At 36.7% G+C, this 18,715-nt stretch overlaps 1 protein-coding gene across 1 annotated transcript in view; it reads right to left on the bottom strand.

The window, feature by feature from the left end:
- Window positions 1–2,706: 2,706 nt before the first annotated feature.
- The window catches only part of LOC129370259 (acid-sensing ion channel 1-like), a 68,006-nt gene continuing 51,997 nt past the window's right edge, over window positions 2,707–18,715 (bottom strand). The window contains exons 3-10 of the mRNA XM_055046105.1: window positions 11,542–11,692; window positions 10,741–10,868; window positions 9,557–9,707; window positions 9,400–9,456; window positions 7,847–8,000; window positions 6,760–6,851; window positions 6,590–6,669; window positions 2,707–6,074 (exon numbers count right to left, since the gene is read on the bottom strand). Of these exons, the coding sequence (XP_054902080.1) occupies window positions 5,958–6,074; window positions 6,590–6,669; window positions 6,760–6,851; window positions 7,847–8,000; window positions 9,400–9,456; window positions 9,557–9,707; window positions 10,741–10,868; window positions 11,542–11,692 (930 nt within the window). The 3' untranslated portion in view covers window positions 2,707–5,957. The remainder of the gene's footprint in view (window positions 6,075–6,589; window positions 6,670–6,759; window positions 6,852–7,846; window positions 8,001–9,399; window positions 9,457–9,556; window positions 9,708–10,740; window positions 10,869–11,541; window positions 11,693–18,715) is intronic.

The raw sequence follows: 18,715 nt of genomic DNA on the forward strand, positions 1-18,715 counted from the left end.
TAAGTAAATAATTTATCAATATTGACAAAAAAAAAAAAAAATACAAGTTCCTCTGGCTGATTATTTAACTTGTAATAAGTGGAAATGTCTCGTTACAAGTGAAATAATCTGCTAATGGAACAAGCACATTTTCATCAATATTAAAGACTTAAACTCTTATATCTTGCTGAAAATTTACTTGTAAGTTAGTTTTGTCTTATTTCCAGTAGACTAAGATATTTGCACAAGTAACTAGAGTAAAATACTTGGTAAAAATGTTGGGTTTTTGCAGTGCAGAGGAGGTCAGAGTTCCCAAAAATTGTACTCAGGTCAAAGTAGGACTACTTCAACATATTTTTACTCAAGTAAAAGTAAAAAGTATCCAAGAAATTAACTCAAGTAAGAGTACAAAAGTGAAAATGCTTCTCAAGTACAGAGTAAGTGATCAAAACATTTAATGCTTAAAAATTACATAAACAGAGAAAAATGTAGTTATGTGAAAATGTTGGCTTTTTAAATATCAAAATCAAAGTTATTCATATAAAATGTCATCAAAAAATAACAAAATTAGACAAACATTTTGTCCAAATCAACATCTTTTACCCTAAAACTTATGAAACGTTAACAAAAAGTCCAGGTATGTGTCTGTGAAGTTTTACTTAGAAAAAGTTTTTTTTTTTTTTTATTCAGTGAAGTTTCTCACAGTGGGTCAAATATCTAGAAGATTTACTCAGGTAAGAGTGGAAATACGTCATAACTAAGTTTCTGAAGTAAAAGTGAGAAGGTCTGAGGCTCAAATCCCAACCTTGACTTGGGTTGGGATTTGCATGCTCTCCCTTTTACGATATCATAAATGATCCCAGGAGATATTGCGATAAACAATAATATTGTTGTTTTGAGACAATTTTCAAGTAGCATCGTGGTAAAGGCATTATAATGCGTGAACAAATACTCGAAGATGTATAAACTTTAAATTACAACGAACACTGCAACTAGAAGACATTCTGAAAGCAATGGAGACAACACATAAAATAAAATTATGAAAACTCTGTACACAAAATTGTTCTTAAACAAAGGTTAAAACTAAAGCACCAGACTGAAGACTTTTGCCATCCAGTTTTAGGTAGAAAGAGAAGCAGAGAACCGTAAGAAATATCTGAAAGCCGAGACATTTGAATATATTTTGAACTCCTGTGACTTGTTTAAACTTTGAATGGACTTTCTAGGTTAAAAGAAGGCAGAAGTAGTAAGCTGTGAAAAAACAGATTTTAGCAGAATTTTGTGGAATTTTGAAGAATTTCAATGTATTTCAATGGGGCTGAAATTTGCACAAAAGCACAAATATTTCAAACAGTGAAATAGTGAAGTTTAGCAAAGGACAAAGCAATAAGGTGCAGAAAAAGCACAATGTTTTGTTATATGAATGTTTAGAATGTGGTCAACTGCAGTTTGGCCTTGGGAAATACCAAACTGTTTGATTTGGGTTTGTGTTAGAACAGAACTTAAAGTGTGACTCTAAATCTAACATTTATTTTGACTAAAATATGTTGAGGAAATTCCATGGTCAAAAAACAACCATGAAAACCTGCTGTTCTCTTTATCTGGTTGTTGAAAAGGCTTTTCAGCATCAATAACATTCTCTGTTTACGAGCCATTCTTATGGACTTCCAGCATTTGTTGACCTTTTACCTAAATGAATTGTAGCAAACCCATTGCAAGTCAGAAACATCTCTGTGGGATAAAATTCTTGCTCTGGTGGCTTCAAACAAAAGAGGACCTTGTTGCATAAGGTCTGGACAGCAAACAGAAGAGGCCAACAGGAAGGAACCGAGCTCAGCAGTCTGGTCTCTGAACACAGGAACAACGTGAGAAAATCCAGCTCACTTTGTTGGGAAAAGGTCATGCAACTCAGTCACATTTTTAATATGCTAATGTACTTCCTCTTTGAAGTATTTTGCAGAAGCTTAGTTCAACTTTATCAAGTGTTATTCCACAAGATGTGGATGTAATTTTCTTCAAAAAGAAAATGTGCTTAAAGTTGCAGAACAGCTAAACAAGACTGTTTCACGCGCAACCTGATTTTAGAGAAAACAAATGAATTTTTATGCGTGTTGGTGAAATCAGGACAGAAATTTGGGCTCCCATGCATAACAGTCTGTGACAAATAATGCAGCAATATATCCACCACATTGTCTTCTGTTTTATTAACTTTACATATTACTATGCTATTTAAAAGTAGTCCAACCTATATATCTATACACACAAACTTTCTTTTAAGCCCTAACAGGAAGTTGTGGTTGTTTTCAAGCGACCTGATTGGCTGATGTAGGTTTTAGCTGTGCTCTACACTGCCCCCTATGGGTTTGGCATGTTTAAAACAACACTCTGGAGTGGATCTGTGTGGGTTCATGTGAAGGAAAGCTTTTCTGAAGCTAATCCACTGTGTGTAATATTTTTTTAAAAAAGACTGGTTGGGCATGGAGAGTATTGTTCAGGGAAGCAGCTGAGAGGTTCATGGTAAGAGGAGCTGAGGGACAACTATTCAATTTGTACTCCATAAATATAGCTTTTACAGAAAGATTTATGATCTCTTCAATTTATGAATCTGTATGACTTCACAATGATGCACCATGTTGATCAACCACATTAAAATTCAAATAAAATACACCAGTAGTCCGGTAGAATTGAAAAAAATTGAGCAACGTAACACAGAAAATGACAAGTATGTAAAGTTAACATGTCATCTTTAATAAATTTACTGCTGCAAGTTTGTTTTGATCCATAAACTAGAAACAGAAACGACATTCCTTTACTCCAATCAAACTTCTTCATTTCAAACAAAAATCTAAAGTTTACAACAGAGGCTGGAAGAAAAGCAGAGAGCTTGTGAACTTTCACAGAGATTCAGGAGTTCATGCAGCTTGAAAATAACAACTTGGCATTATATTTACACACACTAATGAAAAGAGCTGTTTTGATCATTACAAAGCAAATACAAAAAAAAAAGACAGTTTTCTATTCAATATACTTTGGATAAATAAATCATCAAGACTCATATGTACAGAAAACAGCGACAGAGAGCTAGTCTGTGCTAAATAACCCCAACACAAACAGCACTAGTACAACAGGGCTTTTATCCATGGTCACTGCAGTATTTACATCACGTTACAGCTGATGGTACGTTTGTGCTGGATGCAACCACAACACAGCTACACATTCCCATATCCTGCTGAGGCTTGCACACAGAGCTCAGGGAAGATACAACATTTAAGATGTAAACAGAACTGCAAGTCATAGGCATGCACCCGCAGAGCTCACACGTTCACAAAGGGCAGCGTCGACCGTCTTCCCCCTCATCCACTTCCCTTTCCACGGCCTAAACAGGCAGGGCAAACTGTGCAAAAATCGTCAAGCATACTGCAAGCAGACGGAGGAGACAAATTATTGACGTGGAGAACATTTTTGAAGACACCTGCTGTGCACTGATACATGCAAGTCAGAGCCCTAAAGAAGGAAAATCACATTCAGTAAACTCATCTTTGTTGATGTGATCTCTTAGTGTTGCTTTGACTGGAGGGAAATGAATATGACAAATATAAACATTTAGAACTTTCCCATATAATATTTTGTTTGTTTGTTTGTTTGTTCTGAGATTTAATCAAGAGTTAAACTTGATTTTATATGGGAAGGTTTGCATTGTGTGACATTTTCTGGCATAATCTGGTAAATCTCAGTTTTATGTGACAAATACTGATTTTCACTCATATCTAATTGCTTGGTTTGATATGTGAAATTTTGGAGCTGAAATTAATACATAATATATTTATAAAGTAAATAGAAGCCTTACTAAAAGGACTCAAAATTTGGACTGAACTTCTGAACAACATCCTACTCTATTTATTGTGACTTAAATGTGCCTTTTATAGCTTGACCTAGTTTTTATTGATTAACTGATTTAAGGAATGTCAAAGATGTACCATTTGCAAGTTTATTTGATGTGACAGCACCAAATAAATCACTGTGTTTTTGACAGGCCCCATGGTATAAAAAACTTAATCTGAGACAACTTAATGCCAATAAAACACTGAGACCGCAGGTAAAGGAAAACCTGCAGTATAAATAGAAGTTGCCTTTACAGAGATTCATTCTGAGGATTTCGTTGATCTCCATCAATGGTCGACTGCTTTTGGGCTTCGCATGAAACAAAATATAAGCTGCTAATGTGAAAACTTTTAGCAGAGCTAATAAAAAGAAAGAGACAAAAATATCAGTCAAAAACAGACTGAACTGCACTGCCAGAAAGTACTAGTACCTACTTACTTATGCTAACCCGACTTTACCATGTTCTGGCAGCAAATGTGGAAACTGCTATTATCACCAACAAGCTCATAATTATCAGCAACACAAACTATTTACTTTCTATGTGTTAAAACACTGAAGAAACACACTGACTAACAGAGGTTGTGCAATATTAACTGTATGAACGATTTCATGAGATACAAACTGCTTGATGTGGAAATAAACAGTTTTCTGCTACAGCCATTCCTGCATTTTGAAGAAAGAGTTCCAGTGTTGGTTAATTCGAGAGATACTTTCCTCTTTTCCAAATATTGATTTCGTTTGACCTCCAGACTATTTTTCTAGTTGGGAATGGAAATGTTTGACTTTGAGAGAAAATGTAAAGTACTGTACCCTCAATCTGGTTCTTCCAACAAAACATACAAAGCTTATTAATAAGAATTGCAGCTGTTTTTTTTAATCTGAGACAATTGATCAAACTGAAAAAGTCTAGTTCTACTACAGGAACAGGGATGGCTCTCTTATAATAAGTTAATCTTTTTCTCTACACCTTCCCCTGTTAAAGTTGTGTAAAAATCCTTAAAATAAATTTATCTTTGATTGCAGAAGCATAATTCCCACACTGAACATCTGAGAAAAATCCAAACTTTAAGTGGATTATGTTTATCCAGAGAGTAAATAGACCCACTAGTTAGTTGTCTTAAACAAAATAACTACAGCAACAATTACTGACAATTGCTGTAAAATAATTGAAGCATTTTTATAAGTGCTACTTTCTTTACTTGGTCCTCAATTTTCTTAGCCACTCTTCAAAAAATGTAACATGAAGGAACATGTCCTCCAAGTGAAACAGAGGACATTTGTTTTACCATTAGATGATTTAACTTAAACTGTAGGAGGTTTAAGTTAAAATAAAGATATCAAATTTAGAATCACAAAAAGACGTAGAACAAGTTTGTGACTCAGATTTTTTGTTCTGTTTGTCAAAATACAATATATCATTATGGTAGTGGGTTGATTTTGTTATAACTACAAACACTGAAATGGTTTTTGAAAGAGAAGAGCCTTAACTAAAATCTTGCACCTCATAACAGATTTATAGTCACCATTTAAGTTCATTAAAAATCACTTTACTGATCGCCAGTTTAGCTTGGTCTGTAAATTGATAGTGGTGCTTTTGCACTGGAAGCTGAGGTAGTACAGTGTTTTGGCAGAATGCACTGAGTTTATCAAGGGCTCTTAAGATGAGGAAGGAGAACAGGAATATAAAAAAGATTTTTTTTTGGGGGGGGGTGGAAAAATAGGAGAATAAAGGCAACAGGACTAGTGCAGAACTGAGAAAATTCTTGCAAATGAACAATCATTTTACATAAAGCCTAATCACGCCGACAGATAAATACAGCACAGCACATCACACGTTATGAACCTTCCAGGAGCAGATGTCCGCTTCGCTGCTCCTGTCTTGAAAGGATGATTCAGATGACCATGCAGTTGATCTGACCAGGTTGGTCTCTGGTTTCTGCAGGCCAGCTGACTGCCTGCGTGATCGTCTGCTTCTGTCGGCCGCCTGACCGTGTTCACAGAGAGTTAAGCCCAACCAGGCCCAGTTCATTCATCCTCACACTGTCGCAGTAGCAAAGTCCAGGCAGAGGCTCCCTCCTCCAGACAGCAGCAGAGGCTTAATGAAAGTTACTGACGTGGCACTTGACGTCGTCCAAGCTCAGGACCGTGCCTTGGTCGGTGCTGTTGTGCTTGTGCTTCTTATCGGAGCAGCCACACAGCTTGTATTTTATCACCTGGGAGGATTAAAAGCAACAGACTCAACCAGAGCAACAGCAGAAGTTCAAAACATCCTAATGGTTATATGAGATTTTTTGTTTTTGTTTTTAATCCAAGCTTTATTCCAAATAAAAGCAGACATTTTTCTCTATTTTTACTGAGTCTAAATAAATCAATAACATTAATATAAATCATAATATATAACACATTTTAAAAAAAAAAAATTCAATATGTAAGGAAAGGAAAAGCTTTAGCTACTCAATCTCTCTTGAACAAAGTTGGTGGAATCAACTGACTCACTCTTTATAACTGCTTAAAAATAAAGAAAACAACGGCAAGAAGTGAAAACTGTGGATATAACCACCAGCTTGGGAATATTTCAGATATCTAAAACAAAAATAATTATCGATATCGACCGATATGAAATGCTTATTTTTCAGCCATATCATCCACCCTTTTGTAACGTTTGCATGTTTTGCTTTTACGGTAGTTTGAGCATCAGATTGCTGCATTCTGATTTAAACTTTCTCACCTCATACAGGTAGTCAAAAATCTCCAGAATACTCAGTATGCTTGCACCAATAAAGAGTCCCATCTGACCACCAATATCACCTAGAGTAAGAAGAAAGAACATAACCCACAATACTGAACCCAAGACAACAAATAAGAGCGTACACAATGTTTAACAAAACGCAGAAATACCTAAAAGTCCGGCCACTTCATATGCTTTCTTCTGTTCAATAGTTTCATAATTCAGAGCCTCAAAGAAGATGTCTAAAACCAAAATGTTGTCCCTGTTGAGGTAAGATGGGCAAATATTGACATAAATTCTCTTTTAGATATTAAAATGCACAGCTACATCTTAAAATATTACTATAATACTGAAACAAATATTATCGGGTAGAAAAATATCCTAACCACCGTTCAACCTCTATATTACTTCTATTTTAAGGTCAAATAATTAAGTGAGATTTCAAGTGTTCCTTCAGAGAAGGTACTGTAGGAAATTTAAAAAGTAAGCTAATGGGGAAAGGGAAGATCAGAAATTATAGATGTTCATAACAGAGTGTAAAGTATTTTTTCTTGTTAATTTTATTCATCATGGCTTAGAGCTGAAAACAAAAAATTGGCTTCTCTGAGACTTTGACAAATCTATATTTATGGTATATTTGTGATGCATTTTTTATTAAATAAGCAATAAAAAGAGGATTGTTAATCAAAAAAATGTTATGCCCAGGGTTAGGGTGAAGAATGCTGATTTGCAGCAGACAAACCTTAGCACTCCTCACTGGGCCGGTAAATTAAGCCACAAAAAAATCATTGCTATCTAGGTTATTTTTGGAAAGTTTTCTGGAAGGAAAAACTGTAGCAGTAATAGAGACACTAGCAACAGTAATAAATGTAGGATTTTGAAGTCCATTCAAAAGCTTTTTCTGAGAAACTGAATTTTAGCTTTTCTTAATTCCTAAGCTTTACGTTTTGTATTGTTTTAGTGAAATATGTTAATAAATTATATTCAAATTCATTGAGATGCACCTGTATTTTCTTTTCCAGGTTTTATTGGATTTTTATTGGACCACGTCCTGTGATAAGCGACCCAACCTCTGTGATTTGACCCCAATCAGGTCATTTGGAGTTTAGACTCAGAGATAGGTTTAGTTGTTGTCAAAGTCAGACGGTAATTTTCAGATTTAAAACTTCTGGTTGAGTAAAACAAACACAACCAGGTGCTTTATTTGCATTTTAAAAAAAGTGAAAACCCAAAGGAGCATTTGTAGTTTTTACTTACTTAATGTACTGCTCTGTTTTGTTGTATTTCTTTGCCAGATACTTGGCTGAGGCCTTGCTGGGGATCTTGACAAAGGACAGCTCCTTGCTGTACCTGGTCATGTTGCACGGCGTCTCGCACACACAGAAATCGTTGTCTTGTTCCACCAAGAAATCTGGGGGGAAGGGAGACACGGCTCAGCTTGACCTTTGGATCAGTTCGTGAACTGACAGATTTGTTGTGCAAGTGTGTGGATGGACTGGAGAAACTCATGCTGTAAATGGTGGGGCCGAAAATCTAATTCTCAACACAAACCTTGCCCTAGCATCTCTTGACATTCCCATATTTGGTCACGTTACAAGAACAATCTTCAATGTGTTTTAGTAGGATATATTATTTTATGTGATAGAGAAACATGGAAGGATAGAGGATTATTTTTCGAAGTTAGGGATAAAGTTGTGTAACTTTATTTAAAAGAAAGACAGACAATCTGTGAAAAAACAAAAACTAGGGCTCTTTCCTGTTCTCTTATTGCTGTCTAGAAACAACTAACTAAGGCCAGGAGGTGGGTCTTAGTGCTGTCAATTACCCCTCTGTGTGGCAATGCTCTTTGCCCCTTTACTTCCCCCCTTGTTCTATGAATGCTCAGGCTAGTTAGCACAGCCACCGATGACGGCGGATAAACAGTTTTTCTGTAACTGTAAGATATTTCTCCACCGTTGGCACACTTAGTAGCGAGTAGATGAGGGTGATTGACAGCGTTAAGACCCTCCTCTTGGCTCTGATTGGTTGTTATTGGTCAGATGGTAATAGTAGCTCACGGTCAAGATGAGCTTATTTGTCTCTTATTATACCGTCATAATATGGTGACAGTTTTAACAAATATGTAAAAAATATTTTTCATAGAAGCTACGTACTGTAGCCTTAAAGCAACAACACAGTTTATGATCCAAGAATCACACACATTATCACTTAGGTGACTCATGGTGGTGGAAGAGTGATGCTGTAGGATGGTTTTCTTTAGTGGGGGAAGTGAAGCTAATCAAACAAACTTAATGGGACAACAGATGGAGATAAAACCAAAACTATTCAGAAAGAAACGCTTTTAGAGACTGAGAAAGAAGGTTTAACTTAAAAAATGACAACAACTCTGGATTTCTTGTTTAAGAAAAAGAAGGAAAAGAAACAAAACCCTGTATTATTAAAAGTTATTTGTGTTTAGAGGAAAATTATATATCCAAATATTATCTATCAACTGTTTTGCAAAGAGGAATAAGCAGAAATTTCTGTCCTTAAATGTGAAGAGAAAAGATTTTTTGTTTAATTTGACGCAAAAAGTTGCTCTAAAAAGGATCAATTCGGCAGGGCTGAATACAAATATTTCCTGCACAAATTTGATAAAAAAAAAAAATAGTTATCTTTCCATTTCATCTGTTTGGATCTATCTCATAAACAAAAAAAAAACCCTAAAAGCTAAAATCAGAGTGAGAGAAAATGCTTTGGTGGTGCATTTTGAAGCCTTAAAATGCAACATGTTCTGAAGTGCATCTCTGCAGGAAGGTAACCTTTCTTACCAAGAGCTGGGTCAGCACACTCTTTGTACATCTGGGGTGTGCAGAAGGAAGCGTCGCCTGCAGCACAAGCAACACACATGAATGCATTCTTCTTTTTCCCTTCTCCAAGCATCGACGGACATGTATTGATTTAACTTCAATACCACAGATGTCCTACCAGGCATGTGCACCATGCGGCAGTTGCAATTGTCCACCAGGTAGCGTGTCTCGCAGTCTATGCGGCAGGCGGTGATGCTGTAAGTGTCAAAGAAGTCTGAATCCATGGGCGTCACCTTACAGTCTCCCCAGGGCGGAGGAAGATATATGAGCTGTAATGACAACAAACTCGTCTAATCTTCATAAATCAAATGAAACCTTTAAAAGCTGAGGATGAAGTAGTTTGAAATATGAGGAGGATTAAATAGTAGGTAGAGGAAAGAGCAGCATGAACCAAAGGTGGGCTGCAGAAATCGATTAAAATGAAAAATCAAGGAAGTAAAATAGTAAAACAAACTGAGTTGATTTTATTTTTTACCGTTTGCTGCTCTCAAGAGGTTAAGATTAATACCATGTAGTGTCATTCTTTTTTTAAAACATAATCTCAGGTTATCTGATGTAAAATAAGGCAACATTTTGCTGCTAGTTAGTTTAATAACTATTTTCAGGTGGAAAAACTAAAAAGATGAGACGCTTATTTTTCAGAAAATGTTCCGATTTTAAATCTATGCAGTCAAGAAAAACATCAAATAATAAAAAAACAACAAAAACTATTTTTACATCAATTTTTCTATATTTTTATTTCTCATAGTCAAACAATGTCTGTAATTAGGAACTGCAAGCACGCACTGACTGGCAGGACAAAATTACCAATATTTCAAAATTATTTATCATTTGGTAAAAGTGTTAAAGCTGAACTTTGCAAACAGGAAAGTGGGTGCAGATTAGTACTTCATTATATAAATTATACCTTCTTTGTTGTCGGGATTTTGACTCAGAATTATTAAAACTGATAAAACACTAAAATAATAAAAAATGATGTCCTATTTGGATTGATTTTTGAAGACAAAAGTCTTGTGTCTCTTTGTTTTAGTGTTTTTAATGCTCTACCGCTGGAAATCAAACTGTTTGATTGGTAGAGGACTGATATGCTCCAGATATTGGCCGCCCATTACATCACCCCAAAGGTTTAGGAATATTATCAACATGATGACCTGCACTGCATAGTAAGAGGGTTTTGTAAGTTGTAATTTTCAAAAGCTTTAGTGTCTGGTTCATGCCTAATATTGTGCACATAATTTAATTTTACATGGAAAAAGATGAAAAAAGGAGGCAAAAATCAAAGTTCTAGACTCGAGTTTGTACCCGCTGTTCCTGGCAGGACACAAACGTCTGGAATCCGGGTGAAACACCAAATCCGAGCTGGTCGATGAAGGACGGCTCCTCCTGACTGTGGATCTGAACTTTGATCCCAGCTTCAAAGGAAGTCTCATCTGAGGCGAGACAAAGGTGAAGAGAGAGTGAGATGACTGATAAGAGATGGCGCATCAGGGCCAGAAAAAAGGAGTAAATTTACACCAAAATTTAAATTTTTAATGAAACCCCAAAATTTTCTATAAACTAAGACTTAAAAGTTGAAATTTAGCTAAAAACAAAATGTAGAAATTTTTTTTTTTAGATAAATCTGAGAAAATTTTGGGAAAAAACAAGAAAAGTTTTGAGTTTGAAATGTTGAAAATTAAAAACAAAATCCTTTGATATTAATCTCAGACATTTTCTGGAAAAATAAGAACTTTTCAAGGAAAGAAACTCTAAACTTTTTAGATCAATCTCTGAAATTTTCTAGAAAAAAAGAGGACATTTCTGAGTTGGAGAAGTTGAGAATTTTCTAGAAAAAAGTGAGAAATTTTGACATTAATCTCAGAAATTTTATAGAAAAAGCAAGAATTTTTTGAGCTGAAAATGTAAAAAGAACTCAAATTGTGAGATTCATTTCAGAAAAAAACAAGGAAGTTTGAAACTTTTGAGTCATCAAATATTTCTGACTTTTAAAATTAAGAAATAATAATAATAAAAATTTGATGGCCCTTTCATGCCAACCGAGGCTTGACAACGCTGACATGAACGCCTTTGCCTGCACACACACCAACTAAATGGCAGGCTGACCTGTTTCTCCCCAGACTGGCAGGTATTCATCCTGCTGGATGTCCAGCATGAGCTCCAGTCCGTTTCCCATGCCACCTTTGGTGGTGATGAGCGGAGGACTCCCATCTCCACCGGCGTTGAAGGTGTAGCATTTCCCATAGCGAGTGAAGACCTAAAGTGACACAAAGGAAGTTCAGAAATGACATGTCGTGCTTTTCCACTGGGGGTCAGTGTTGCACTCACTTTCTGGGTTTTTATGTGCGCATGAGTTTAGGTGTTGGTGATAACGTGTATATGTATTTGACAGATAAAGCATGACAGAAACAGAGAGCGGAAAAACTGTTGCAGAAAGAGGAACAGGAGGGAGAAAATGGTAAAAAGAAGGTCTTTTTTCCCTGTTGCTGTGTAAGCTACACAATCAACCCAGTGAGGTGATGGAGCCTGGCAGTCTGGTGATTTAACATTCCCCTGCTCGCTCTTTATGGCACTTATAATGGACCTGACGTTACCATGGAGACCAAGCATCCCAGCCAGGAAGAATGCTGCCTTCATTTTCAGGGAAAGCTGAAAGACAGACGTTAAATTGGGCTTCTGTGAAATAAGATCAGAACCCAATTTCTTAGAAACCAAACAATATCAAGCAGTGAAGGCGTCCTGCATTAGGCCGTCAAGTGCTGCGTGAGACACATGAACCAAGGCAGGGTGCGATGGAGAGTTGGGATGCAAAGTGAAGAAGACAGAGTGATAGCGGGAGTTTAGCCTCTGATGCTCGGAGCATGCTTTTTGTTCGACGTTTTATTTTATTTATTTATTTTGGCATGGACTGACATATCTACGATTAGAGGGAGCAAGCCAAACAAGTAATTGCCGAGAAAGAGTTTGGATCTCGCTGCAGGCAGTTTAAACATTTGGGGCCATCTATCATGAGAAGTCAGCGAGGGACTGCTGCTGGTTGCAGCAGACGCAGACATCAATCTGAGGCGGAGGAAAACATTCAGCGCTGAAAAGGCAATGGGAAGGCACATTAGCCCTCGGTATTTCCTTTGCTTTTCAAGTACTTGAAACATGCCAAAATGGAAATGTGAAGGGAGGATGAGTGCAGGACTGGGAGTAATTTGAGTGTATGTGTTTTCTGTGTCTTTTGAAAGCATCGCGAAAATATTCACACCCAGCTCGAAATGGGTTCAAATGGCTGAGTGCAGCAATTTTCTCAGCAATTACAAACTGTGGTTTCAGCTCCGGGTGCAAGTTTCCAAAATGACACCACAAATGGACCAAGCTCGCTGGTAAAGCCTAAAGTGTTTAATTAGCTGCACATTTGTAGTTTTCATGCTGTAAGGTGCAATTATACATAAACTAGATAAATCTAAATTTGTATCTCTTCTAAATGTTCGAGTTTGCCTCTCTGCAAGTGCCATCATTATGTTGATTTAATGAGAAGCTGGTTGGATGCTGATAAGAAAGATGACCAAGGGAATTTAGCATGTCAATACAAACTCCAAATTAACATCTTCACAAAGCAACATTATCTCCTCCAGTTTTTGCATCAGCTGTTTGCTTTATTTCTGCACGATTTATTAAACTGATTGCACAAACTCACACAGTGGCAGTTATGCTCATTAAGTCCAACGGGAGAAATGTAGACATATTTCTGTGTCAAGTTGCAGTTATTCAGCCAAAAACTAAGTAAAAGCATGTATTAATATTTTAAGTTCGATAATAGCTTTTATTATCAAGGCAAGCTGCTTTAAACTAAGAAGCATCTGCACCCAGCAAATTCAAAAGTGTTAAATGTTTTGGTGTTAGTAGACTTTATGCAAAAGCAGAGTTAAGAAACCTGTTTGGGATTCCCATCTGAGTGCTATGCAAGGAAAAACAACAGGCAAAATAAAATATGGCCATCTGACAGTTTGAAAGGGTAATGTTGCTGAGGTTTGGTGTGGAAGAAAATGTAGGTGTCAAACGTTTCTGGAGTGAAAGGAATGAGTCTGAGCTGATGGGAGCCTGGAAAAGACCAGAAATTGGAGAACATTGTTGGCAGGCACTGAAATTTGGCATGAATAGATTTCTGTCTGGAGCTCATGAACTGCCAGAATGTGCTGTAAAGTGACAAAAACTATTTTTCAGCCAGGTATTGTTTGAGAGACTTAAAGTCACAAACCTGCCAAGAGGAGAGACACCACAATGTAAATATTCGAGGTTAGTTATTATTGGTCCCAAATAATCCCAGCAGTCACATGATTTATGCTGTGTTGGCATTTGTGGCACAGGCTGGACGTCACGTGTTTGTCATTTGTGGTTTGTTGCGTCTACTAAACAATAAGTTATTTGCAGCTGCAAGACACAAGACAAATAAAACATTTGGCAGAGTTAATCCTCACTGGTCGAAGCTGAATATTTAGTAGAAATGTGTCCAGTAACTCTGTAGTTGTTGAAATATTTCAGTGCTGATCGGCTGACTGATGCTGCTGCCTGAAGAGTTTAAAGTCTCTTCATGAAAAGCCGACTTCCTTTTCTTTTCCTCTTCTCTCTGCTGGAGTTGGCGCTCTCTGCACAGTCATTTTCACCTATTGATCACACGCAGCCTGACGGCTGGCTCAACATCTGTAAAAGAGGAAGGACTCTGTCCTTTCTCCTGCAGTCAGAGGAAAAATGCATTGACCGGCACGGCATAAACAAATCAATCATTGTATAAATGTTAAATGGTGTATATGAGAGGTGCATAATGATCTCCAGCAGTGTGATCGATCCACAGATGTGAATTTATTTCAGGTATCACCAAAGCAAAGTCTGTGGAGCTTTTCTGCACAATAAAAACGGTTTTCAGCACCAGAAAAAAATTCCGAGAACATAGAAACTACAAATCAATCCTTCCTGACATTCTGTAATTAATTATCTTCCATACCTCAAACAGACTGTAATGTTTGTAGCTTTGTGATAGATAAAACTGTCACTCACACGTAATTTTTCCATGCACTGAAAAGCTCTCAACAGAACTCAGAGGTAATAAATCATTATGTACATAATTATGTATGTCTGTTTTATACACGCATGTCAGGTTTTCAAAGAATCTCTGAAAGGCTAATCCTTGCACTTTGCCATCCATTTAGCAAGGTCTTAATACAGCCTGCCAATCTGTGGGAGGCTAAAAGATGTCTCAGAAGGCTATGTTCAGTCCATTAGCGCTCTCCCTGTTTAATAAGGACGGTTTTAAAGACTTGAAAACTGTCTCGGTGAAGTGCAAACACTTCCACTGTTATTAAGCTGTATTCTTCAACACCTACCACTGGGAAAGGCAAGCAAGGAGCAGTCAGCAGCGACCAGAGCAACAATAAACACTAAAGCAAAACAGAACAAATACAATCAGGATTTCAGCTTAAGAAATACAAAATAGTAAAGCTTTTCTACTTTTCTCAGACATTTTTTCAGGCTGCTAGCTTGCTGCCAGCTGCATGCTAATGTTAGCATGTCTGAAGGATTTGGTTGCACGGCAGAATAAAATATTTATGGGGACATCATAAATCAGAGACTCTGAGATTATTGTCCTCTTGTTCTGCATAAAATATGCAAATATACTGGTTTCACTTTTTACTTCCCTGTTTGTTAACTTCTAGATGGTGAAAAATGGATTGCCAGAAACAAAAATGTCCTCGTTTTGCAAAGGTGTGATGTTTTTGTTGCTGTCTCTCTGCAGTGTCTCTTAGAGAAAACACTGGTTTGGGCCCACAAGGCTAGAAATGTCTAACCTTTACTCTTTTTTTGTATGCAGAGCGATTTTCATGTAAGTTTAAGATGCATTTCCTCTACTGTCGTATTCATATTCCTGATTTTTCTTTCACCACTTCGTCCTTATCAGTCAATAGTTTCTGCTTCTCATACAAAAAGTAACTAAGTAGAAGAATTGACCTAAAATTTGGTTTCAGTGCCAAAAGCAGCTACAATTGTTTTTACATTTTGTCACCTCATAGCCACATCTGGTGGACTAAGTCATATATAACATATTGAAATCTGACATTTTTGCTGTACATTGACGTTCCTGCTGAATCAATTCAAAATATTTTTTGCTTCTATTGCAGATGCAACTTTACACACATGCAAAGATGGAATTTTTTGGCACATTTTTTTCTCGCAGAACAGCTTAATCTCAAACAGACTGGCTAAAGAGCCTCTGTGCGAACACAAGTTTTCAAGGCACCACAGACTTCGCTGGATTTGAAACTGAACTGGGTAATTGTAACACATTTATACGCTTTAATTTAAGACTCTCCACTGAGTCCCTGATTGTATTATCCAGTTATTATCCAGTTGTGAAGTTCTGCACCATCCTGAAGTCTTTCTCAACGAGCACCTGTGTTGAAAAAAGCATCTTCCTAGTGAGATTCTTTAACCACCATCATTCGTTATGGTGAAGGCTTTAAATGAGAGTAGTGATTGGTAATTTTCCACCAGACTTTACACGTAAAACAAAAGTTAATAGTGAACAGTTTCTTCTTCTATGTGGTTACCGTCCCACGGCTTCTGTCTTCCGTTCAGCGACTCTTGCACAAGTCATTTTTTTAAAGTCCAAGTCAACTGAGACAACTGAAGAAAATATTTTTCACTCAAATCCATGGTATCTTAGTCATCTCTAACAACACAAGTTGTTCAAAGCTTTGGATAATGCACTATAGTAAAATTGTTCACTACTTAACCTTTGACCTTTTGACCTTTACTGAGTCTGTCAACTCAAGTCTGCAATAGAAGCACGGAGAGGCAAAATATCTGGCATGACAAGGAGTTGATGCAAATACTTCTGAACGCAATGCAAGTGGATGTTTTTTAGAGATGGGAGATTAACACTGTAAAAAAGCATCTCTAATTTGTAAAATACGGCAGCTGTGACTGACAGAACTTTATTGTATACCATATATACAGGTTTTAGATACTTGTAAAGTAAAATTCTGGCAATAACAGCTGGCAGTATTTTACCGTAAATTAGAGATTTTGTTTTTACAGTCTACTCAATTTTCACACTGTAAAACATTTGAAGGTGGTTTAACTTGAAAATTAAAGTCCACCTGCTGCCTCTTCTTTCAGGTTTTTTCAATTGCTAACCTAAAAACTTTTGTTTATTCAACTCTTGGAGGTTTAACAAAATTAATAAGAAGTTAATACACTTACTGCTGTAAGTTTATCTTTCACAAACTCACACATTTAGGTTCCAAATTTAAAACTCACCAAATTTATTTGACTTAAAGTGTAGAAGATTGTAGACACAACTAAATGCAGCTCAGATGTTTTACAGTGCAGGCAGTGAAAACATTTTAACCTTCAGGTTGGTCTGCAGGACAGCTAAATATCAGCATGTTGCACTTTGCATGCACAATAGAAACTTGTCCTTAATCCTGGGCCCAAATATGACATTGAGAAAAATCTTTAAAATATACATTTTTACCTTTGGAGTCCTAAACTCCATCAGGTCATCCAAATCATTTTTATTCTTTGATTTACCTTAGAAAGCACAGTGTTGTAAAATTTAGCATCCTGTGTCTCTGTAATATTCAGCAGGCGGTTCTGAAGACCGCCTCATTGTGATCACTCATGTTACCAGAACAAAGCTGGAAATAAATAAAAGCCTCAGAGCAAAACCACACACTCCTCCTCCACCATTAGGGCCTGGATGAATAGCTCACTCACCATACTAATAACCAGGTGGAATCTAAAGGGAGAATAAAATATGTGCACAGGATCGGGCGCCAGAGGCAGAATGTTTGTGTTTCCCTGTCTTAATAATGACGAGAGTTTGCAATATTTTCAGTGTCGCCATGTGTCAAAATAAAGAAGTTAAATTGTGAAAGGGTTGATAAAAAACAAACAACGTGATTTAATGAAGTTGCAAAAATAAAACTTTCTTTGGACATCGTAGTGGTGTAAAAAGAGATTTCCAAACAAGCTGCTTCTCTTCAACTTGCTGTGACCAATCAAAGGAGTGTTTTCACAAAGACTGTGTCTGATGAGAGGGACACACTCCACCTCACACAAACATGCTAAATAGGCTCTGTGGCTTCATTTGCTGCTTCACGTTTGCTGACCTTGTTTAAGTTTCTCTATTTGTACAACTGGGAAGTCAGAGAAGCTGCATCAGGGTCAGACTGAAACTGTCGTAAGAAGAGATTTTTTTTCAAATATGCATTTAGGTATGAGACTAATGGGCTGAAAGCCTACAGTGACCCGATCTAATGCATTTTCTGAAAACTGTGCTGCACTTTGAAGTGAGATCAAAGAAAATGGGAAGGTATTCTCACAAAAGTAATGTTTTAAACAGACAAAGAGAGCAGATCTTTGAAATGCTCTGCTTTGTGGAGAGCATAATCAGATTAAAACATTTTAATATAAAGGTTCAGAAAGATGCTGTGATGTTAAAGCTCTCCATGAGCTTCTCTAATAGACTTCTGTTAATAGGACAGGTTTTTATGTTGTAAAAAGAAACCAGGGGAATTTATTTCAATACTTTTACACCAAATATCATCTACAGTAAGTTAGCATAAAACAAAAACTTTGCTAAAATGTCTTTCGGTTGAATTTCAGTGTTCAATCGTGTTAATGTGTCATATATCTTTGTTTCATTTTCACTTTTGTACTTGTTAAATGTCACTTTATATTTGGAAACTGATTTAAAATGATCATTTTTAATAATTTCTTTATGCATACTATGAAAAATACTGATGAGGAAGCCTTAAGAAAACAAAGTTGAGTGGATCTGGTGCAGTACAGGAACCTCTGTTTAGTTGATAATCAAAATAATTGATTCAGTGGAATATTTAGTAATTACAGCAATTGATAATATTTCCACCTGTTTGTGTTTAAAAACCACAATTTCAAGGGCGTAAACTCTAATCCAGGGTAATGTACACTCTGCCACTAACCACTTCTGTCTCAATTTGCCTGAAATTTTAAGTTTTAAATTAAATACTTTGTATCCAGAAACAGATAAAATCTTCGAAAAAAATAGTAAGAAATTCCAAAAGCCAAATCTATTTGCAGAATTTATCGTTCAGACATCATCCCCGTCACAAGCGCATGAGCAATGCCTGCTTGGTTTCACCAGCGGGAAGAGCCAGAGAACAGCCATTCGTCAAAGTGATCAAGGTTTATCGTGGCATTAATCGCGTCGAAGATGAATGTGCCGCACAGAGAAAACAATCAGCAACAATCA

This window comes from Poeciliopsis prolifica, unplaced genomic scaffold, assembly GCF_027474105.1.
Source record: "Poeciliopsis prolifica strain line A6 unplaced genomic scaffold, Auburn_PproV2 SCAFFOLD023, whole genome shotgun sequence".
Lineage (NCBI taxonomy): Eukaryota > Metazoa > Chordata > Actinopteri > Cyprinodontiformes > Poeciliidae > Poeciliopsis > Poeciliopsis prolifica.